This window comes from Haliotis cracherodii, unplaced genomic scaffold (assembly GCF_022045235.1).
Source record: "Haliotis cracherodii isolate W230 unplaced genomic scaffold, xgHalCrac1.p SCAF_4, whole genome shotgun sequence".
NCBI classification, from domain to species: Eukaryota; Metazoa; Mollusca; class Gastropoda; order Lepetellida; family Haliotidae; genus Haliotis; species Haliotis cracherodii.
The window spans coordinates 71,782,164-71,807,606 of NW_027266297.1; the positions used below are offsets into that span (position 1 = coordinate 71,782,164).

The window sequence follows — 25,443 nt, forward strand, 5'->3', positions numbered from 1 at the left end:
GAGAATTGATCCATAAATTATCTGTCATTACATCAATAGGAGGTTGTCTCGGGCTGACTTATTGTGCAGCGTCTATCATCTGTGAGACAGCTCGGATCTGTTGCTCTTGTGCTTAAGTGGTGACAAACACCTTGAAATCAATGACCCTGATTGGTCATGTAAGTGGCAAATGCATGCATATTACCATCCCATTTTGTTTGGTTAAGAAAACAAAACCCAACTGGTGTTATTATGTCCCATATAAGCACATGTTTAGAGATGGGTTTTGTATGTCATATAAGAAACATTAAATGTTTTGTAGCAGATCTTTCAAAAGCCTGTATATGCATTAGAATACACAACTGTGAATGTTTTACAGGTTATCCATTAAGTTAATAGTATATATTATGTACTGGGATATATATTATCAAGCGTAATCCCCCTGTGACAGACGCCTATAAAAAAATGTCTCTTCTGTGTAGTAATTACCAAGTGTGGGAGATGGGATGATTTGCCGTTTTTCCCCGTTTGGTAAATTGATGTTAATAAATGTACACATGTACCGTACCTCAGATCTTACAGTAACAAACGTGATCAAAGTTCCACCACCTTCAGTGCAGTAGGCCTTGGTCTGTATGTGTGAATGTCCCTCACCTTTACCATAAGCTCAGTAATAAGCCAGATATGCAACACATTTCCTGCACGTTCACCTGTGTTAGATTTACACACGTCCAGGAGGCCATGCATTATTCCCAAGCAGACTCCCTGCCCACCAGCTTTGATTTCTTTGATAGGAAAACAATTGGTGAAGCAAAGGGTCTTCAATAACTAGCACACACTGTTGCTGAAGCGGGGTAAGAATGGGTTGTATTGTGTTCGGGGGGCGGGGGGAGTGGCGTGTGGATCCTTATGCTGTAGTTGGACACAGTCTGGTAGATCGCAGAGATGCTTCACATTTCCCAACTCTTTGGGGGGAGTCTTGCATCGTTTGGTTTTGGTGTATGATTTAAGAAAGATGTGTTGGATTCAAAATATTTTAATTATGTTTTGAATGGAAGGTAGGAATAGCAATGATCCCTAGTAACTTCATGTTGATAACTATTTACCAAGCCCTCAGGGGCTGTTGTGATGTGTTGGAAACTAATAACCATATTCTTGAAAACATATTAGTGGAAATATTATTGAAATATCTATAATTTTAGCACAGATTATTAACTTTTTCCTTGCCCTTGAAAATGTGTTTGGCTGAAGTTTGTGTTTGTAGTTCCTCCAGTGGTTGCTATAGTGACTGTTTTCCATGTCTTCCTGTTGAGCAGAAGCTGGTATTGATCTGTCTTACAGCAGCAGAACTATTCCATAAATCATTCATTTCGGAATTATTGATAAACTGGATGAAATTAATTTTGAGAAAATGAATAATAGACGCCCTGAATGCTGGGATACACTGATTGAAAACAAAATCAATGTTATTATCAGCCCCCAAATTAGACCAGATCATCATAAGGAGACTGAGATTCATGGACTAATTCACCAAGGAGCTGCATGTAAAGAGACAACCGGGAGCCCAAGGAGCCATATTGCATAACTGTTTTTTTAAATTATTAAGTTCAAAATTCTTGACCTCAACTCCATGTCTTTGAAATGTAATGAGGACTGAGAGGGCTGCTGTAACATGGCGCTAATGGCTTGGCAACGGTCTATTACTGTTACATATTTCTGGAGGGAACTCAACACTGGTAGGAATTACTGCCATTCATTTGTACATGATTTGGTTGCTAACCCCGAGGTTTGGAAGAAGCAGTCGATCCTAGAAGGAACCATTTCATGGGATAAGTTTAGATATGTAAGATGTTCAGATTTTAGGACCATTCCTCGAAGTTTGCGAATTGAACACTGGGTTTATTGGTTCACTGAAAAAGTTGATCCAGAAACTATAAGCAGGTTAAGGAGATTGAATTATTTCCTATGTGGAGGTATCATTATCAATCAGTGTTTGAATGAGGCAGACATTTATTTTACTGTGTCTGCTTTGACTGATTTTTAATAAACTCTGGTATTAATGTTTATGCTATGCTGTGTCAACGCAGGTTCAGTCACACTGCGTCCTGTAGATGTCAGCAAGTCGCCATTGTTTTGTTCTGTCAACTGGTTGGTAGGGAAGCCCATCTGTTAAAGTGTTCGCTTATCACTCCAATGCATTGGTTTGGTTCCTCATATGGGAACAATGTCTGAAACCCATTTTTTGCAATCTTACATTAATTGCTAAAAGTTTCATTGAACCATACTGAGTCAGTTCTGTTAAGGCAGGTTCAGTCGCACTTGTTTGATTCCGTGTCTCAGTCACATGCCTGAGCAGTCAGGGGATGCAGATTTACCAGAACAGATCCATGGCATGACGAGCAAACGCTTTCACAAGTAGTTTACCTCACTCTGCAGTTAACAGAACAGATCCATGGTGTGACGAGCAAACGCTTTCACAAGTAGTTTACCTCACTATGCAGTTAACAGAACAGATCCATGGCGTGACGAGCAAACGCTTTCACAAGTAGATTACCTCACTATGCAGTTAACAGAACAGAACCATGGCGTGACGAGCAAACGCTTTCACAAGTAGTTTACCTCACTATGCAGTTAACAGAACAGAACCATGGCGTGACGAGCAAACGCTTTCACAAGTAGTTTACCTCACTATGCAGTTAACAGAACAGAACCATGGCGTGACGAGCAAACGCTTTCACAAGTAGATTACCTCACTATGCAGTTAACAGAACAGAACCATGGCGTGATGAGTAAACGCTTTCACAAGTAGATTACCTCACTATGCAGTTAACAGAACAGAACCATGGCGTGACGAGCAAATGCTTTCACAAGTAGATTACCTCACTATGCAGTTAACAGAACAGAACCATGGCGTGACGAGCAAACGCTTTCACAAGTAGTTTACCTCACTATGCAGTTAACAGAACAGAACAGAACCATGGCGTGACGAGCAAACGCTTTCACAAGTAGATTACCTCACTATGCAGTTAACAGAACAGATCCATGGCGTGACGAGCAAACGCTTTCACAAGTAGTTTACCTCACTATGCAGTTAACAGAACAGAACAGAACCATGGCATGACGAGCAAACGCTTTCACAAGTAGTTTACCTCACTATCCAGTTAACAGAACAGAACAGAACCATGGCGTGACGAACGGACGCTTTAACCACTTGGCTACCGCACCATCCTGATGACAGAACTGAACCGTGTTGTTATGAATAAGTGTTTTAACCACTAGGCCACCCTACTGCCCCCTCTATTTATGTAAGAGTCCGTATCCTTGACAACAAAGCATGCTCAAGTTCCCTGTGACAGTGCCATGTCTGGAGGACAACTACAGCGGTATCAATCACCTGATTAACATGATTAGTGGCACAATTCTCCTGATAGCCGTATCAAGCTGATCCGCCACATGCCTTCACATGGAAGCCTAGCTAGGCACAGCGGGATTAGGGGCTTAAGTACAAGGCTATTGTCTGATATAATATGGCCACACTCCATACACAACTGATATGACTTTGTTTGCATTCTTGGGTTAGGAGTAGTGCTGTTACAACTGCTGGACATTATGATGGCATGTGGTATGCTGTGTGATATGCTGTGTGATATGCTGTGTGATATGCTGGTCTGATCAAGGCAGTTTGGTGATTGAACTGGAGCCAGACAAGTGGGAAAGAGAACGTTGGTCCCAATGTCCTCTGTGGTTGTGTGTGTCACACTGTACAGTTGTTCTATGACACTGTATCAGTGAATATCGTAACCAAAAAACAGCGATAGAAACTAACAGTTTTAGCCCACTAGTCCATATTATGATAACATACAGCAAAACCCTGTAAAAGGGCAAGTTTCTACTAGTCCTTAAGATACCTTAATTATTGGGCAGTTTGGAAAGGACTACAAGACAAGTGCCAATTTCTAACACTGGAAAATCTTGTTGACTACAACCAAGTCTGCTGGCTATGTTGTTGCTGTGGTCCTGTAAATCGTCTCTCCATCCACAGTTGAATGTCCGATTTATGGCTTCAATCCAATTTATGACCAATCAGATCTGTATGATCAATTGCTGGATTGCTGCCAGACATTGACTTTTTTCACAGTGCCTACAATAATACTGCTACTCAACATCATGTTGTGATATTATCTCCTAAGGCAATTGATACTGAGACATTTCATATTTTCTGCATATATGTATATGTTTTTTTTATTAGTAAACAGTCATGAATATTACATTTATTACATGATTTTATTACATATGTTTTTTGTTTTATTCATGTAAATAATCCTTTATCAGGGAAAATAACTGTTCTAGCCATGTCAATAGTTGAATAATATAGGGGGTGGTAGGGTAGTCTGGTGGTTAAAGTGTTCATCGTCATGCTTAAGGCCTGGGTTTGATTCCCCACATGGGTACAATGTGTGAAGCCCATTTCTGGTCTCCTCTGCCAGCCATGATATTGCTGGAATATTGCAAAAAGTGGCATAAAACCATACTCACTCACTACTGAATGGTATAGTGTCTATCTTAACCAGAGATATTATGATTGCCTGAAATTCTTCATCTTTACCATTTTCATTTCAGTTTGAGCTTTGAGCAAGGCCTGTCAGCAGCAAAGCGGAGTAAGGAAGCAGCAAGCAAGAGGAAGAGCAAGAGGAAGAGCGAGCATGGGGAAGAGCAACAGTAAACTGAAGCCAGAGATTCTGGAGGATCTGCGCCAGAACACAAGCTTCACGGACGAGGAGCTCCAGGAATGGTATAAAGGATTCCTCAAAGACTGTCCAAGTGGACACCTCTCTGTAGATGAATTTAAGAAAATATATGGAAACTTTTTCCCCTATGGAGATGCATCGAAATTTGCTGAGCATGTGTTTCGCACATTTGACACAAACAGTGACGGTACAATAGACTTCCGTGAGTTCATGTGTGCACTCAGTGTCACGTCACGAGGGAAGCTGGACCAGAAGCTGAAGTGGGCATTCAGCATGTACGATCTGGATGGTAATGGATACATCTCTAGGAATGAAATGCTGGAGATTGTTCAAGTAAGTTGTTTGTTGATCTTCACACTATACGCCCCTGTAAAGATTGGGTTAGAATTGGTCTTCAGCAATGCTTGTGGGAAGCAATCACCGGGATCCAGGGTTCAGACTCCTGATGCAAGTCATTGTATCCCATTTGAGTAGATTGACGGTCATGATGTCGGTCACTGGATTGTCTGATCCAGATTTGATTTATCGACTGCTGTCATATAGCTGGAATATTGCTGAGTGCAGCATTACACAAGAAACAGACACACTTGACTATGCAGAGGAGTTGGGTTAGCTTGCTGGGTATAGATAACACTGGCTCATCTCACGTACACTCCCAACATTTACTCTGTGTGAAGATCAGTCTTGGGTAAACCCTTTCTCACTCACATCATGTTAGACACATGTTAATAGTTCGGTAGATCAACTGGATTCATATGCAGATTTTCTTTCCAGGAATACAGCATGTGTTCACCTCACACATGAAAATCAATACACCACACAGGACTTAATTTTCCTGAGCATTTGAAGTATGTGGGTCAGGCTGACTCAGGCAGTTATATGACAAGTGAACAGTTGGGGATCATTGCAATGGAAGGACTTTGATATCTTGTATTGAGATTGGCAGATTGGCAATCTGTTACAGAACATTAAATTATTGAGATTCACAAAGTCAGACACTTTTCAATCATGAACTCATACAGCATTAGATTTCTGATTGAAATCTGATTGTGTTTGATGTATAGACAGAGGTGGTAAAAAAATAAACAAACCAAAATAAACAAAACATCATAAAACCCTGTAGATTTCAACATTAGCATCCCAAATCATTACACTCAACGCCCCAACGCTCAATACATCCCATGTCACACACACAAAGGACATTTAATTCTATAAAATAGACCACCCTCACACCCCACACCACACCCTACTACCCACACCCCCCACTGACACCCCAACCCCCACTACCCACACCCCCCACTGACACCCCAAACCCCACTATCCACACCCCAAACCCCACTATCCACACACCCCACCCACATTGTTCTAGTCCTCCAGATTGGGACATGACACACCCCATGCCCTACACCCTACACCCCACACCCCACTACCCACGCCACACTACCCACACCACACACCCACATTGTTCTAGTCCTCCAGATTGGTACATCTCACACCCAACATCACCCCACACCCAACACCAAGTCTCCCAGATTGGGATATCCTACACCCTACACCCTACACCCCATGCCCCACAACCAATACCCCACAACCAACACCCACATCGTTCAAGTCTCCCAGTTTGGAATATCCTACACCCCCCCACACCCACATTGTTTTAGTCTCCCACATTAGGACATAACACACCCAACAACCAACACCCCACACCCACCACCCAACAACCAACACCCAACACCCCACAGCCCACAGCCCACACCCAACACCCCACACCCCACACCCAACACCCCACACCCCACAACCCACAACCAACACCCTACAACCAACACCCCACAACCAACACCCTACAACCAACACCCCACAACCAACACCCCATGCCCCATGCCCCACAACCCACAACCCACAACCCACAACCAACAACCAACACCCCACAACCCACAACCAACACCCCACAACCAGCACCCCATGCCCCACAACCCACAACCAACATCCCACAACCAACACCCCTACAACCAACACCCCTACAACCAACACCCCTACAACCAACACCCTCCAACCAACACCCCACAACCAACACCCCACAACCAACACCCCACAACCAACACCCCACAACCAACACCCCACACCCAACACCCCACACCCAACACCCCACACCCCACACCCCACACCCCACACCCCACACCCAACACCCCACAACCAACACCCCACAACCAACACCCCACAACCAACACCCCACAACCAACACCCCACACCCAACACCCCACAACCAACACCCTACACCCTACACCCTACACCCTACACCCAACACCCACATTGTTCTACTCCCCCAGATTGGGATATCTCATACGCAACACCCCATGCCCCATGCCCCACAACCCACAACCCACAACCAACATCCCACAACCAACACCCCCACAACCAACACCCCACACCCAACACCCCACACCCAACACCCCACACCCCACACCCCACACCCCACACCCAACACCCAACACCCCACAACCAACACCCCACAACCAACACCCCACAACCAACACCCTACACCCTACACCCTACACCCAACACCCACATTGTTCTACTCCCCCAGATTGGGATATCTCATACCCAACACCTCATGCCCCATGCCCCACAACCCACAACCCACAACCAACATCCCACAACCAACACCCCCACAACCAACACCCCACAACCCACAACCAACACCCCACAACCAGCACCCCATGCCCCACAACCCACAACCAACACCCAACAACCAACACCCTACAACCAACACCCTACAACCAACACCCTACAACCAACACCCCACAACCAACACCCTACAACCAACACCCTACAACCAACACCCCACAACCAACACCCAACAACCAACACCCTACAACCAACACCCTACAACCAACACCCTACAACCAACACCCTACAACCAACACCCCACAACCAACACCCAACAACCAACACCCTACAACCAACACCCCACAACCAACACCCAACAACCAACACCCTACAACCAACACCCTACAACCAACACCCCCACAACCAACACCCTACAACCAACACCCAACAACCAACACCCTACAACCAACACCCTACAACCAACACCCTACAACCAACACCCTACAACCAACACCCAACACCCAACACCCTACAACCAACACCCTACAACCAACACCCCACAACCAACACCCAACAACCAACACCCCACAACCAACACCCTACAACCAACACCCACATTGTTGTAGTTCCCCACATTAGGACATCCCACGCCCCACACCAAACACCCATATTGTTCTAGTCCTCCAGATTTGGATATCTCACACCCCACACCCCCGCCCAACACCCCACAACCAACACCCCCACAACCAACACCCCACAACCAACACCCCACAACCAACACCCTACAACCAACACCCCACAACCAACACCCCACAACCGACACCCCACAACCAACACCCTACAACCAACACCCCACAGCCAACACCCCACAGCCCACACCCTACACCCAACACCCCACAGCCCACACCCAACACCCCACACCCAACACCCACATTGTTCTACTCCCCCAGATTGGGATATCTCATACCCAACACCCCATGCCCCATGCCCCACAACCCACAACCCACAACCAACACCCCACAACCAACACCCCACAACCAACACCCCACACCCAACACCCCACACCCCACAACCCACAACCAACACCCCACAACCAACACCCTACAACCAACACCCCACAACCAACACCCTACAACCAACACCCCACAACCAACACCCCACAACCAACACCCCACACCCAACACCCCACACCCCACAACCCACAACCAACACCCCACAACCAACACCCTACAACCAACACCCCACAACCAACACCCTACAACCAACACCCCACAACCAACACCCTACACCCAACACCCCACACCCCACAACCCACAACCAACACCCCACAACCAGCACCCTACAACCAACACCCCACACCCAACACCCACATTGTTCTACTCCCCCAGATTGGGATATCTCATACCCAACACCCCATGCCCCATGCCCCACAACCCACAACCCACAACCAACACCCCACAACCAACACCCTACAACCAACACCCCACAACCAACACCCCACAACCAACACCCCACACCCAACACCCCACACCCCACAACCCACAACCAACACCCTACAACCAACACCCTACAACCAACACCCCACAACCAACACCCTACAACCAACACCCCACAACCAACACCCCATGCCCCATGCCCCACAACCCACAACCCACAACCAACAACCAACACCCCACAACCCACAACCAACACCCCACAACCAGCACCCCATGCCCCACAACCCACAACCAACATCCCACAACCAACACCCCTACAACCAACACCCCTACAACCAACACCCCTACAACCAACACCCTGCAACCAACACCCCACAACCAACACCCCACAACCAACACCCCACAACCAACACCCCACAACCAACACCCCACACCCAACACCCCACACCCAACACCCCACACCCCACACCCCACACCCAACACCCAACACCCCACAACCAACACCCCACAACCAACACCCCACAACCAACACCCCACACCCAACACCCCACAACCAACACCCCACACCCAACACCCTACACCCTACACCCTACACCCAACACCCACATTGTTCTACTCCCCCAGATTGGGATATCTCATACGCAACACCCCATGCCCCATGCCCAACAACCCACAACCCACAACCAACATCCCACAACCAACACCCCCACAACCAACACCCCTACAACCAACACCCTACAACCAACACCCAACAACCAACACCCTACAACCAACACCCTACAACCAACACCCTACAACCAACACCCAACAACCAACACCCTACAACCAACACCCTACAACCAACACCCTACAACCAACACCCCACAACCAACACCCTACAACCAACACCCCACAACCAACACCCAACAACCAACACCCTACAACCAACACCCCACAACCAACACCCTACAACCAACACCCCACAACCAACACCCCACAACCAACACCCCACAACCAACACCCTACAACCAACACCCCACAGCCAACACCCCACAGCCCACACCCTACACCCAACACCCCACAGCCCACACCCAACACCCCACACCCAACACCCACATTGTTCTACTCCCCCAGATTGGGATATCTCATACCCAACACCCCATGCCCCATGCCCCACAACCCACAACCCACAACCAACACCCCACAACCAACACCCCACAACCAACACCCCACAACCAACACCCCACAACCAACACCCCACAACCCACAACCCACAACCAACACCCCACACCCAACACCCCACACCCCACAACCCACAACCAACACCCTACAACCAACACTCCACACCCAACACCCACATTGTTCTACTCCCCCAGATTGGGATATCTCATACCCAACACCCCATGCCCCATGCCCCACAACCCACAACCCACAACCAACACCCCACAACCAACACCCTACAACCAACACCCCACAACCAACACCCCATGCCCCATGCCCCACAACCCACAACCCACAACCCACAACCAACAACCAACACCCCACAACCCACAACCAACACCCCACAACCAGCACCCCATGCCCCACAACCCACAACCAACATCCCACAACCAACACCCCTACAACCAACACCCCTACAACCAACACCCCTACAACCAACACCCTGCAACCAACACCCCACAACCAACACCCCACAACCAACACCCCACAACCAACACCCCACAACCAACACCCCACACCCAACACCCCACACCCAACACCCCACACCCAACACCCAACACCCCACACCCCACACCCCACACCCCACACCCAACACCCAACACCCCACAGCCCACACCCAACACCCAACACCCAACACCCTACACCCTACACCCTACACCCAACACCCACATTGTTCTACTCCCCCAGATTGGGATATCTCATACGCAACACCCCATGCCCCATGCCCAACAACCCACAACCCACAACCAACATCCCACAACCAACACCCCCACAACCAACACCCCTACAACCAACACCCTACAACCAACACCCAACAACCAACACCCTACAACCAACACCCTACAACCAACACCCTACAACCAACACCCAACAACCAACACCCAACAACCAACACCCTACAACCAACACCATACAACCAACACCCCACAACCAACACCGTACAACCAACACCCTACAACCAACACCCCACAACCAACACCCTACAACCAACACCCTACAACCAACACCCCCACAACCAACACCCTACAACCAACACCCAACAACCAACACCCTACAACCAACACCCTACAACCAACACCCTACAACCAACACCCAACACCCAACACCCTATAACCAACACCCCACAACCAACACCCTACAACCAACACCCCACAACCAACACCCCTCAACCAACACCCCACAACCAACACCCTACAACCAACACCCTACAACCAACACCCTACAACCAACACCCTACAACCAACACCCCAGAACCAACACCCCACAACCAACACCCTACAACCAACACCCTACAACCAACACCCTACAACCAACACCCCACAACCAACACCCTACAACCAACACCCCACAACCAACACCCTACAACCAACACCCTACAACCAACACCCCACAACCAACACCCAACAACCAACACCCCACTACCAACACCCTACAACCAACACCCACATTGTTGTAGTTCCCCACATTAGGACATCCCACGCCCCACACCCAACACCCATATTGTTCTAGTCCTCCAGATTTGGATATCTCACACCCCACACCCCACACCCCCGCCCAACACCCCACAACCAACACCCCCACAACCAACACCCCACAACCAACACCCCACAACCAACACCCCACAACCAACACCCTACAACCAACACCCAACACCCACATTGTTGTAGTTCCCCACATTAGGACATCCCACGCCCCACACCCAACACCCATATTGTTCTAGTCCTCCAGATTTGGATATCTCACACCCCACACCCCACACCCCCGCCCAACACCCCACAACCAACACCCCCACAACCAACACCCCACAACCAACACCCCACAACCAACACCCCACAACCAACACCCTACAACCAACACCCCACAACCAACACCCCACAACCAACACCCCACAACCAACACCCCACAACCAACACCCTACAACCAACACCCTACAACCAACACCCTACACCCCACACCCCCGCCCAACACCCCACAACCAACACCCCCACAACCAACACCCCACAACCAACACCCTACAACCAACACCCTACAACCAACACCCCACAACCAACACCCTACAACCAACACCCTACAACCAACACCCTACAACCAACACCCCACAACCAACACCCTACAACCAACACCCTACAACCAACACCCCACAACCAACACCCTACAACCAACACCCTACAACCAACACCCAACACCCACATTGTTCTAGTTCCTCACATTAGGACATACCACGCCCCACACCCAACACCCATATTGTTCTAGTCCTCCAGGTTTGGATATCTCACACCCCACACCCCCGCCCTACACCCCACTACCAACACCCCACACCCACATCGTTCTAGCCCCCCACATTAGGACATCTCACACCAACACCCACACACATGAGCGTAAATGAGCTCGCAGTAAGTCCATGCTTCTGTAAAAGAAACCTGTATTTCCACCTGTGTATATTTCTATTTAACGAATTCCCCAGCAGTTCATGTATGAGCAGTAAATGCCCTCAATATGGAGTAGGAGAGGCAGCCTGAAGACTTCTGGCAGTATCGTGTAGAGCTTATCTGATTATGGCAGCTTTGTAAGCACCTCAGATCAACACGCAAAACATGCACCAAGTAAAAACAAGTTCGCCAGCTCCCAGAAAACACTACACATCAGGTAGAAGGGTCTGACATTCAACAAATCTTTCTTCCATGAACAAAAGGTCAGATTGTAATCATTTAAGTTGATCTCCATCTTTCCCCCCAGAGTGAATTTTACAACCTGGGTTGCCCATCATTATACACTGACACTCAAGGAGAGCACGGTTGCCCATCATTATACACTGACATTCATGGAGAGCATGGTTGCCCATCATTATACACTGACACTCAAGGAGATCATGGTTGCCCATCATTATACACTGACACTCATGGAGAGCATGGTTGCCCATCATTATACACTGACACTCATGGAGAGCATGGTTGCCCATCATTATACACTGACACTCATGGAGAGCATGGTTGCCCATCATTATACACTGACACTCATGGAGAGCATGGTTGCCCATCATTATACACTGACACTCATGGAGATCATGGTTGCCCATCATTATACACTGACACTCAAGGAGATCATGGTTGCCCATCATTATACACTGACATTCATGGAGAGCATGGTTGCCCATCATTATACACTGACACTCATGGAGAGCATGGTTGCCCATCATTATACACTGACACTCATGGAGAGCACAGTTGCCCATCATTATACACTGACACTCATGGAGAGCACGGTTGCCTATCATTATACACTGACACTCATGGAGAGCATGGTTGCCCATCATTATACACTGACACTCATGGAGAGCACGGTTGCCTATCATTATACACTGACATTCAAGGAGAGCACGGTTGCCCATCATTATACACTGACACTCATGGAGAGCATGGTTGCCCATCATTATACACTGACACTCAAGGAGAGCACGGTTGCCCATCATTATACACTGACACTCAAGGAGAGCACGGTTGCCCATCATTATACACTGACATTCATGGAGAGCACGGTTGCCCATCATTATACACTGACACTCAAGGAGAGCATGGTTGCCCATCATTATACACTGACACTCATGGAGATCATGGTTGCCCATCATTATACACTGACACTCAAGGAGAGCACGGTTGCCCATCATTATACACTTACACTCATGGAGATCATGGTTGCCCATCATTATACACTGACACTCAAGGAGAGCACACTATAGAGAAACTCAAGCCGCAAGATTTCATGTCATGCATTTTAGCAGTGGAATATCTATCAAGGCTTAGTTGGGCTTGGTCCAAAGTTTCAGTTCTCATCCCGGCATTTGTGTGGTAATCTCAGCGTGGAACCTCACACCTGACTACATGGCTGCTGCCTCTAGATACTATGCATGTCAAGAAACTTCCCGCATGGAGATACTTCGTGTACCTGATTCCAGAGGCGTGTATATTGCATGGATTATATATACTTCTCAACTCTCATAAAGATATGTCTTTCCTTAACATATAACTGATTACTGTAAATCTCAGTGTTCCTATCAAAAGTTGTGTGGTGTGCATGGCTCAGCAGTATCACTTAACTATGAATGAAAGCGACTCTATGAATGTGGATTACCTGAACCAGGAGTATATACTGTTATAATTAATAACCAGACTCAAAAGTGAAGAAAATGTATTGTTCTGTGTCTATTCCCAAAATGAAACAATATGTTAACTCGGAAATCTGTATGTGAAACAATTTAGTGTGAAATCACCAATTGTACTGACACTGGTACATTCGACCCTATCCAGATAGTACATTTATATCTAATCATTTTGATTATATGGAATCAGCTTTACAAGACACCACAATATGGTCGATCTGTTGTTATTCCAAAATAATAAACAGCCTGTTTTCCTTCCTGAAGATTTTGTACATAGCTGTATTAGAAAGTCAAAGATGGCTGTCAACATAGAGCTCACAGTGGTTTAGAAAATTACACAGTAATTACAGTATAGCATCTGAGCTCTTGAAAATTCCAGTCACCAATACCAAACTAAGCCATGCTCATTATCAGTCTTGAATGTATTCTATCAACAAGCCTCCTCTCTAGTTTACCGTGTTGGCATAATAAGCTTCACTAAATGGTGTAGCTCGGCAAGGACTCCGCTTCCACGGAGGAGCCCGACATCCACCACTGTGTGCGGGGATGTATATGGGGGATGTCAGCTGTTATGTCTATGCTGAAGCAAGCTAAATTTAGTCAAGAATCTACATTCAATTAGACTGTGTGCAATAGGAAGGTCAAGGTCAAACACATTGCACAAGTGCATCATTGGGTAAAAACAAGCTGAACAAATTTGCTTCAAATTTTTGACATACTCAGGGTTGTGTAAGATGTATTTTCCAAATGATTAAAAACATCAGGGGAATGTGTCTGATCTGTTGTTGTTTTCCTGCCCTTCTCATCCATCATCCACGGTAATGACGATTGCTTTTGTCAATACCCTAATTCAAGAACAAAATGGAGATGCATACATCATTACACCTTGTGTTATATTTTTCGATCAGTGAAAATGTAATGTGAGTTCATGATAGTGCAGGTGTACACCTAATGGGCAAAATAATACATTACAGCCAAGTTACCTCTTTCATGTAAATTCTTCATATTGGAGAGAACCATTCCTCAGCCAATCAACAACAGCAAACATTGCATGATCCTTGAACCATCCATGCTGTACATACTGTTCATCAAGCTGTCATTAGCCTACATTCTCATAATGGCCCTATGATGATAGCTTCCATGCAATCAATATGGCCTTGGAAAGTTCCTTGTTGTGTGTTTGTCTTTGAAGTATATCTGTCGTTATGTACCTGGTCATAAAACTTGGTATAAGAATGTATGTCGGCAATGTATAAGGGGACGCTTCTTTGTCGCCAGGCTGTGATATACCCCTCGAATCGCTCTGACATAATGTAGATGATAGATTACGCCAGTGCATGAGATGTTCTGCTAATGCTCTAGCCTCATCCACTAGTTGTGAGGAAAGAGCTTTGGTTAAGTATGTGTGGGTGGGCCTGGTGCGCTGCACTGGTGCTTTGTCCCTTCATCTTTTGATGGAATTATCGCATCAAGATCATACATTGACGATCAAGTGTACATTTGATGTCTGAAAGACATCAAACACAATGTTTAGGAATTGATTTCTTCTTAAGATGTTTTTCCTTTTGATTATCAAATTTTGAAATCTGAAGAATTTGTCATTTGATCATAATAATGTCCACATGATTTGTCTTGGAACCAATCTGTTTGTTCTGTAATCTCTTTGCACTCTCATAGCCCACCTGAAATCGATTAACTGATAATACTTTGATAAATTTGTAATCTAATGGCCAGGTCATCCCAAGGCTACCTGGATGCAGGATTAATAGTCTCAATGTTGTGTTTCAGGCAATTTACAAGATGGTTGGCACAGTAATGAAAATGCCTGAGGATGAATCAACACCAGAGAAACGTACCGACAAAATCTTCCGACAAATGGATAAAAACCTGGATGGGAAGTTGTCATTGGCAGAATTTATTGAAGGTGCCAAAAGTGATCCTTCAATTGTGCGTCTGCTTCAATGTGATACTCACTCTCAGAGTTGAGTGGGACGTAATGGGTTCTTTTCTATGTAGATCTATCACCATATTCGGGGGTTGCCTCCTCTTCTATTGCCTCCTGAGGAGCCCTTTGACTCAAGAAGGTAACTCGGTCCAGGCAATGGCAGGCATAATGGCGACCACATTGTGTTACTGTTTTGTTCAGGCTCCAATGCTGTATATATTCACTGTACAAGGACAGCCAATCGCTGTGAAGAATGAACTGATACTGTATTCCACACACCCCATTATAACTCGGGAGAAAGATGGTCTCAGTGGTGTTCCTACTGCATACTATTTTCCACATGTCTGTTGTTAGAGATTTGTATGTATGTGAATATAGGGAAACTTCATCTAAACATGTTGATTTGGCTTCTGATTTGAAATTGAATGCTGTTTTTCTGTGGTTGAGTTGAATTTGTTGTGAGGAAATCATTTCCATACTTAACATTCTGAGATGTGTTTGTACAGCAAATAATTACAATTATTTATAATTGATAATATATGAAGTTGATATTCATGAGATGTTTATATTCTGCAATATAAATATATATATATATATATATCAGAGGATGAGTATAAAGTGACTTTTAAGAATATTGACTGTGTCGTCTGAGCTTTTTTATAATAGTCCCTGAGTGTATTATCTTCTCCATCAACCCTGGTGAAGTAAATACACAGCAGAATGAGTCTAGTCCATCTCACTGAAATTACTAACAAAGCATTGATTACCGTATCATAGTAAGCAAGCATTTATTCATTGTAGTGTATCACCAATATCTATGTCAACTTAATGCACCGAACAGTTCTGTACAAGCACCTGCAGGTGATGGCTTTCTGTTTGGCCAAGGGCAAATAATGTATAAAACTATCTAGACCAGGATCAGATATAAGTATTTAAAATAATTCATTTAGATGTTCACTCTATGAATGTCTTTGCTCTTCTGTTTTGCCAGATCAATTCTGTTTCTTGTGTTAAACGATTTCTGGGTCAAAATGCCAAGTGTCCAGATAAAGAATATGATGTGGTCAGGGTTGATTTGAAGTTTTCAAGTTAGTTTCTACAATAAACTCTTTGTAGTAACAAGTATACAAACACAAAAGGTTCAAAATAACATTTGATGTATAGTTTTTTTAACATTTTATGTTTGCAAACAGCCCAGGCTCATCTATAACACAAAAATAGGAATGGTCCGGGCTAGGGTATTATATTTTTGCTGTTGATCTGTTTTGAGTGTGTAACAGTAGTCTTTTCCTGACTGGACGTGTGATTTATATATTGTCTTGCCAATACACTGGTCTGCGGTCCAATCTTCTTGACACCTTGGATTCCTCGTCCTCATCCTCGTCATCCGCATATACCTAATGAAGGACTGCTCAGACAGTACAGTATGTATAACATGCAGGGAGCATTGGAAACACGTCAAACCTCTAGGATGGCAATGCTTCCGTTATTGTTTACTTTGATCATTACCTTTAATAGGAGTAATTCTCATTTTCATTTCTTTTTTCAAATTCAGTATTGTTAAATGTTTATATTAACATGTCATTTTCCATCTTGAAGTCTTCAGAAATATCCCGTCATATTATTTTCTTTTGCATTGTTAATCTACTTATTTTGTCGTGAAGATCATGAGAAGTGTTGATTGTACACTACTGAAGGAAGGGAGGAGCTCTGTGTGCTGCAACATCACAGTTGTATCGTAGTGGATGTTGTTTTTCACCTGTCTGTAATTTTGACCTGATTATAGGTAACATTTTTCAGTTTCTTAGGTGATTTCAGGTATCCGTTTTCATATCATTTCTTTGAGATACCTTTCTCAAGGAACACATGGTAGTACTGTGAGGTCTTAAACTGGAAACATTGATGTGCGTGCATGCCTGCTATTATTGACTAGATAGCTACTAGATAGTCAGAGTTGATTTCTAATACCAACTCAGGGCAGGTCTTCACTCGGGATTTGTTGCACACACCGAGCTCCTCTAAGGAAAGTGAATTGTAAGGCGTTTCCAAGACAACATGTTGTTAAAGTTTGCAGATATGAAGATTGATTTGAGCTATTTTTCTTATTATGTACAAAGACATAAAGGCAGTGTTTTTCACAATTCATAGTCCATGTAGATCTGAGCTGGATGGGAGAAAAGTTGTGGAGTTATTCCCCCTTCATAACGATCACAGCCTGACCTTCTTTCTCATGCTAGGTAAATAATTTCCATGGTTGTATTTGCACTGTTTCTATTCATGCTGTCTATGAAACTAGTGTAGGTATTTGCAGCAAAAATTCAATACTATTGCACATGGGACATCTCCACATTGAAGTGATCCTTGGTATGTGTTTTAAAGGGAGATAACTCTTGTGGTGCATTGATGTACATTATCACCTGTAGATCTGTAAATATATCTCATCTAGGCGCAAGCCATCTAGGTCATGTTAAAATGTGCGTTTTGGTGGAAGCGATGATGTAAGCACAGCCTGAGACTAATCACCATGGACTCAGTCAGGGGTCATCCCAAAAGTCCATGTCCTTCGTTTCTAGGAATCTTACGAATGTTTTGTTATTAGATATTAATTGGAGACGTGACCAGGAAGATCAATTGCTGTTTTTCAAATTGCATAAAAACAAAAAAGATATGGAAAACACTCCTGCTCATGCTTGAGTGAGTGAGTTAAAATGTTTCATCGCACTGGCAATATGCTCATGCTTGAAATGACTCTTCATTAAGATACGTCTTGAAGATCAAGCTCTGGGCCATCCCCCCTTCCACAAAGTGACCATAGCGCTACAATTTTCGTAAGTCTATGGTACAGTATGAGATTTACGATTGTCTTAGCGCTAAGGTCTTGTAAGTCTATGGTACAGTATGAGATTTACGATTGTCTTAGCGCTAGGTCTTGTAAGTCTATGGTACAGTAAGAGAGTTATGATATTGTCTTACTGTCTTAGCGCTAAGATCGTTGTAAGTCTGTGCTAGTTATGATCATCTTAGCACTAAGATCCCTTTATGGCACTAGGCCCTGCACAGGTCCAGTTTGAGGGATTCCCAGTTTCCCGGAAAGTCAGTAGATACCTATAGCTCAACAGAGGTGCTTTTCACGGTCGTAACAAAAGACTCTAATAATTCAGATTAATTTCCATTTTCATGATGTTACTTGTTTCCTGTGTGAAGAAGTATCTGTGGCTGTGCAGCAACAAGGGCAGCAACTAGTACGCATTATGACATGTTCCGAATAACGTCAAAAATCTGGGTTCTCTGTGACTCTTGCATTGTAGCACCTTGTTTGAAAGAATTTTACTTCTGTTTTATGACAATAAACAAAACACGCTCTCAAGAGAGGATGCCTACAAGCAAATGCAACTGAGCAAGGACCAATCATTGTGCATATATACTGCCTCTGTTTTGTAAGGTATCTACCCACCAGCAAGGTTGAAGACCTTCATCGGTACAGGAGTAGCTTGCGTCTCGCCCATCATTGTAGTGTTCAGTAACTCTTTAAGCAGAACATAATGCTGATTCTAATTCCTCTGTGACTAACTCATTAATATTTTGTATTTATGCAATGGAAATTTATTGTATATCTTGCATGAAGTTTTGCTTTGCACAATCTTCGCTATAAATATTCCTGGCCCAAAGTTTGAAGCATGTGCGGTACCATGATTCAGTGTATTTGATGGGACTGCAGTCTTCATTTGTATTATACATCTCAAGATCATTTGATGTTATTTCATATTTTTCTGATCTCATGTTAAACATGTACATGTGTGTTTGTCATTTGTCATCTGACAGAGATGTTGTCGAGGAGGTTATTAATGTTTTCAGGTGTTCTTACATAAGTTCTGTTACAGTCTACCATTCACAGCCTTGCACCAAACACACATGCAGGTACCACCTACAGTCACAGGTACCACCCAGAAACACAGTTAACACCCAGAAACAGTTAACACCCAGAAACACAGTTAACACCCAGAAACACAGTTAACACCCAGAAACAGTTAACACCCAGAACATACAGGTACCACCCAGAACATACAGGTACCACCCAGAACATACAGTTACCACCCAGAACATACAGTTACCACCCAGAACATACAGTGACCACCCAGAACATACAGTGACCACCCAGAACATACTTTTTCCACCAAGAAAACATACACTGCCTCTGTGGTCTAGTGGATACAGCGTCTACCCGGTTAGAGGAAGGTCGAGGGTTAAATCCCCAGATGGTTCATACAAAAGCTACCTATTTACACACATTGGCTAACATCCAACATAGTCTGATAATCACCCACCCACAGCCAAACACATAGTCAGACATTGCACCCCATCAAACACTCGCCCATCCACATCAAAGCACCCATCAAACATACAGACATTGATCCACTCAAACCTTGCACTGTTCAGAAACTCACCAATCCACAGCCTTGCACCATTCAGAATCTCACCAATCCACAGCCTTGCACCATTCAGAAACTCACCCATCCACATAAAAGCACCAGTCAGACGATTTACACATGAATGGCCTTGCACAAATCAGACACTCGGCCACCCACAGGCATGCTCTCATAACAAATACAGACATTCACCCACCACAACCTTACACCCTTCAGTCACTGACTCACCCACCTCATAACATCTATCAGACATACACTTCACTCACACAAAATTGGGCCCAGACATACAGCTCCCTATTTCAACACAGGCCAAGAATACATATATTGTTTAGCTCAGTATTCATTTGATTGTAGCAAAATTCACAATATATTTATTCATTTGTATTCTAGAAACAAATGTTGCATGCACAGGTAAACCGAAAATGCCTGTGTCAGTTGATTTAATTTTATGGATAAAATACATTAACATGTACACAATTCAGGAACGGGCTATGTACATTTGTGCAGACAAATCTTCTTGTTCCAGACTGACCATTGTCAGGACAGCTTTATTTCCCAGCATTGTGATTAGATTAACCAACTGACTAGCCTTTCTAGACTCCACCCTCACACAACCTTCACCATGTGTTGTGGTAACATGTATCATTGTTCTACTTGATATTGTGCCACATGGCACATATTGTGCCACTTGGCACATGTATTTTTTCATCATTGAGAGTTTTATTGTGCTGGCACAAGGCCCCCACCCGCTGTAGATCTGTTATACATAGTTGGATCATGGCACACTCAATCTTAGGCCAAACTTTTTATATCTCTTGGTTTACAGATTTTCATGTGAAAAGTCCTGGTTGGTGGGTATAAAAACAACGGAATATATTTCAGAACTGTTTCTTTTCATCAAAATGTTCTTTAAATGATGTTTACAAATATTTTATCATTGACCACTTGGTTTATTTGTTATTTTAGTTTGGAACATTTTAGGTATAAACACATACTTTTGCTCTGGCGGATGTATGAAAAAGGGCTTTTCAGATATATTTTTTCCATTTTTCGGTTAATCTTGGTAGATCCGTAAACCAATTTTTAGAAAAAGTGTTGCCTTGGACATAGAGTATACACTGTACAAGCCTCCTGTGCGGGTTCTGAGCACTGTCTAACAGAAAGTGAGAGATGTTTTCTGTTTTTTACTGTACCATGTTGAACAAAATGGTTTTACTACTTCAGTTTCCGCTTCTCAATACAAATAAATCATTAAAATGTGTAACCTGTTTGCCTTGTACAGTGTACTCTCTGGATCTTTGTACATCACTTGGGATACCTACCCCCCTGTACAGTTTCTGTGGGGTGGTGGGGAAGCCTAGTGGTTGAAGTTTTCACTTGTCATGCCGAAGACCCGGGTTCGATTCCCCACATGGGTACAATATGTGAAGCCCATTTCTGGTGTCCCCTGCCGTGATGTTGCTGCAATATTGCTAAAAGCGGCGTAAAACAATACTCTCACTCCGGGTTCTGCATATACAGGCTAGATGTAAGACAACTTTAGAACAATAACCACAACAGTATCTGCAATGCTATTCAGTAGGAGTCCACACACCAGGATGTGTGTTGATACCTGCTAGGAGTACATGCTTGGTACTGTACATGTCTCATATGTGCATACTTGTAAATGATCTTATAGGACTTGGGGTGGTCGGGTAGCCTTGTGGTTAAAGCGTTCACTCGTCACGATGAAGACCCGGGTTCGGATCCCGACATGGGTACCAAGTGTGAAGCCCATTTCTGGTGTCCTCCTGCCATGATATTGCTGGAATATTGCTAAAAGTGGCGAAAAACCAAACTCACTCATACAGGCTTTGAGCTCAACAGTACATCTGTACATGACCATATTGATCCTTAGGCACTGTATACAGTGTATCCAACACCACTGTACGGGACAAGGCCCAGCTCCACTACGACCTCTACAAAGTACAATAAAGGTGTCTGTACATGTGTACATGAGTAACTGTACAGCACACCTGTGGACACCTGTGTACATTTCTGTTGCTCCCCATGTTTTCCTCTCTGATGTAAGCACCCGCCACCAATGTAGCGTTTTCAACATGGCCCCCAACTTTTCACCTGCCACTGTGTTTGCAAATAAACTCTCCCTCCAGGTTCTCGTTCTCCTGTTGTTTATTCCTGGAAGAGGTCAGTCCTGCTTGTCAGGAAAACTTGCACAACCTACTCCAGTACATCATCTAGCATCATACACATCACATGGACAATAGCAGCTGATCATCTTGCCACATGTAGCTTGTCTACTAAGCAATTCTCCGCGTGCATCATATTTATAAAGTAATAACCCACACACAGAATATTTGATTAGTAATGGCACAATGTGTACCTTATTGACTAAGCAATGCTCCATGTGCAGCGTATCTACTAGGCAATGCTCCATGTGCAGCGCATCTACTAGGCAATGCTCCATGTGCAGCGTATCTTCTAGGCAATGCTCCATGTGCAGCGCATCTACTAGGCAGTGCTCCATGTGCAGCGTATCTACTAGGCAATGCTCCATGTGCCGCGTATCTACTAGGCAATGCTCCATGTGCAGCGTATCTACTAGGCAATGCTCCATGTGCAGCGCATCTACTAGGCAATGCTCCATGTGCAGCGTATCTACTAGGCAATGCTCCATGTGCAGCGCATCTACTAGGCAGTGCTCCATGTGCAGCGTATCTACTAGGCAGTGCTCCATGTGCAGCGCATCTACTGGGCAGTGCTCCATGTGCAGCGTATCTTCTAGGCAATGCTCCATGTGCAGCGCATCTACTAGGCAATGCTCCATGTGCAGCGCATCTACTAGGCAATGCTCCATGTGCAGCGTATCTACTAGGCAATGCTCCATGTGCAGCGTATCTACTAGGCAATGCTCCATGTGCAGCGTATCTACTAGGCAATGCTCCATGTGCAGCGCATCTACTAGGCAATGCTCCATGTGCAGCGTATCTACTAGGCAATGCTCCATGTGCAGCGCATCTACTAGGCAGTGCTCCATGTGCAGCGTATCTACTAGGCAGTGCTCCATGTGCAGCGCATCTACTGGGCAGTGCTCCATGTGCAGCGTATCTTCTAGGCAATGCTCCATGTGCAGCGCATCTACTAGGCAATGCTCCATGTGCAGCGCATCTACTAGGCAATGCTCCATGTGCAGCGTATCTACTAGGCAATGCTCCATGTGCAGCGCATCTACTAGGCAATGCTCCATGTGCAGCGCATCTACTAGGCAATGCTCCATGTGCAGCGCATCTACTAGGCAGTGCTCCATGTGCAGCGTATCTTCTAGGCAATGCTCCATGTGCAGCGTATCTACTGGGCAATGCTCCATATGCAGCTTATCTACTAGGCAGTGCTCCATGTGCAGCGTATCTACTAGGCAATGCTCCATGTGCCGCGTATCTTCTAGGCAATGCTCCATGTGCAGCGTATCTACTGGGCAATGCTCCATATGCAGCTTATCTACTGGGCAATGCTTCATGTGCTGCGTATCTACTGGGCAATGCTCCAAATGCAGCGTATCTACTGGGCAATGCTCCATATGCAGCGTATCTACTGGGCAATGCTCCATGTGTCGCGTATCTACTGGGCAATGGTCCATATGCAGCTTATCTACTGGGCAATGCTCCATATGCAGCGTATCTACTGGGCAATGCTCCATGTGCAGTATATCAACTGAGCAAAGCTCTACCATGCAGTTTCTCAACTAAGCAATGCTCCATGTGCCGCGTATCTACTGGGCAATGGTCCATATGCAGCTTATCTACTGGGCAATGCTCCATATGCAGCGTATCTACTGGGCAATGCTCCATGTGCAGCATATCAACTGAGCAAAGCTCTACCATGCAGTTTCTCAACTAAGCAATGCTCCATGTGCCGCGTATCTACTGGGCAATGGTCCATATGCAGCGTATCTACTGGGCAATGTTCCATGTGCCGCGTATCTACTGGGCAATGGTCCATATGCAGCTTATCTACTGGGCAATGCTCCATATGCAGCGTATCTACTGGGCAATGCTCCATGTGCAGCTTATCTACTGGGCAATGCTCCATATGCAGCGTGTCTACTGGGCAATGCTCCAAATGCAGCGTATCTACTGGGCAATGCTCCATATGCAGCGTATCTACTGGGCAATGCTCCATGTGCCGCGTATCTACTGGGCAATGGTCCATATGCAGCTTATCTACTGGGCAATGCTCCATATGCAGCGTATCTACTGGGCAATGCTCCATGTGCAGCGTATCTACTGGGCAATGCTCCATATGCAGCGTATCTACTGGACAATGCTCCATATGCAGCGTATCTACTGGGCAATGCTCCATGTGCAGCATATCAACTGAGCAAAGCTCTACCATGCAGTTTCTCAACTAAGCAATGTTCCATATGCAGTCTCGAATTCTTTAGCATATTTAGTTCGTTTCCAAAGGTCGAGATCGCGAGAATGTCCCTCACAGTATTACATATATACGAGGGGCGTTCAATAAGTTTTGCACCTTGGGCATTTGTATTTACACAACTAATTTAACATCTGGCAGGTGTGACACTAGTCATAACATCAGGTTGACACGTGTCATAACAAGTTCCAGACACAACAATAAAGTAGATGTGATGGCTTCATTCACCAAAGGGTGGTCACAATCATGGATTCTCTCAAACATGAACAAGGCGCTGTAATAAAGTTCCTAACAAAGGAGGGATACAAAGCAAAAGAAATCCATGATCGCATGTGTAAAGTGATGGGTAAGGATGCTCCTGACTATTCCACATTTTGCCGTTGGTCTCTACAGCTTAAAAGGGGTAGGGAGTCAATAGACGATGACCCAAGGTCAGGCAGGCCTTCAGATGCCACCCAACCGGAAACCATTGCTGCTATAGAAAGAAGAATTTTGTCTGACCGACGAGTGAAAG

General features: G+C 45.1%; 1 protein-coding gene and 1 long non-coding RNA gene across 5 annotated transcripts in view; both read left to right on the forward strand.

The window, feature by feature from the left end:
- Positions 1–17,921, forward strand: part of LOC139480453 (neurocalcin homolog) — a 123,294-nt gene extending 105,373 nt beyond the window's left edge. For all 4 annotated transcript variants that reach the window (XM_071263529.1, XM_071263531.1, XM_071263528.1 and 1 more), the window contains 2 exons: positions 4,600–5,060; positions 15,915–17,921. In XM_071263529.1, the coding sequence (XP_071119630.1) occupies positions 4,683–5,060; positions 15,915–16,112 (576 nt within the window). In that variant the 5' untranslated portion in view covers positions 4,600–4,682 and the 3' untranslated portion in view covers positions 16,113–17,921. The remainder of the gene's footprint in view (positions 1–4,599; positions 5,061–15,914) is intronic.
- An 18-nt stretch (positions 17,922–17,939) lies between these two features.
- LOC139480454 (uncharacterized) lies at positions 17,940–22,654 on the forward strand. Its single transcript, XR_011654420.1, has 2 exons — positions 17,940–18,946; positions 18,998–22,654. It is a non-coding gene; the product is annotated as an uncharacterized lncRNA (long non-coding RNA).
- The last annotated feature ends 2,789 nt before the right edge of the window (positions 22,655–25,443 follow it).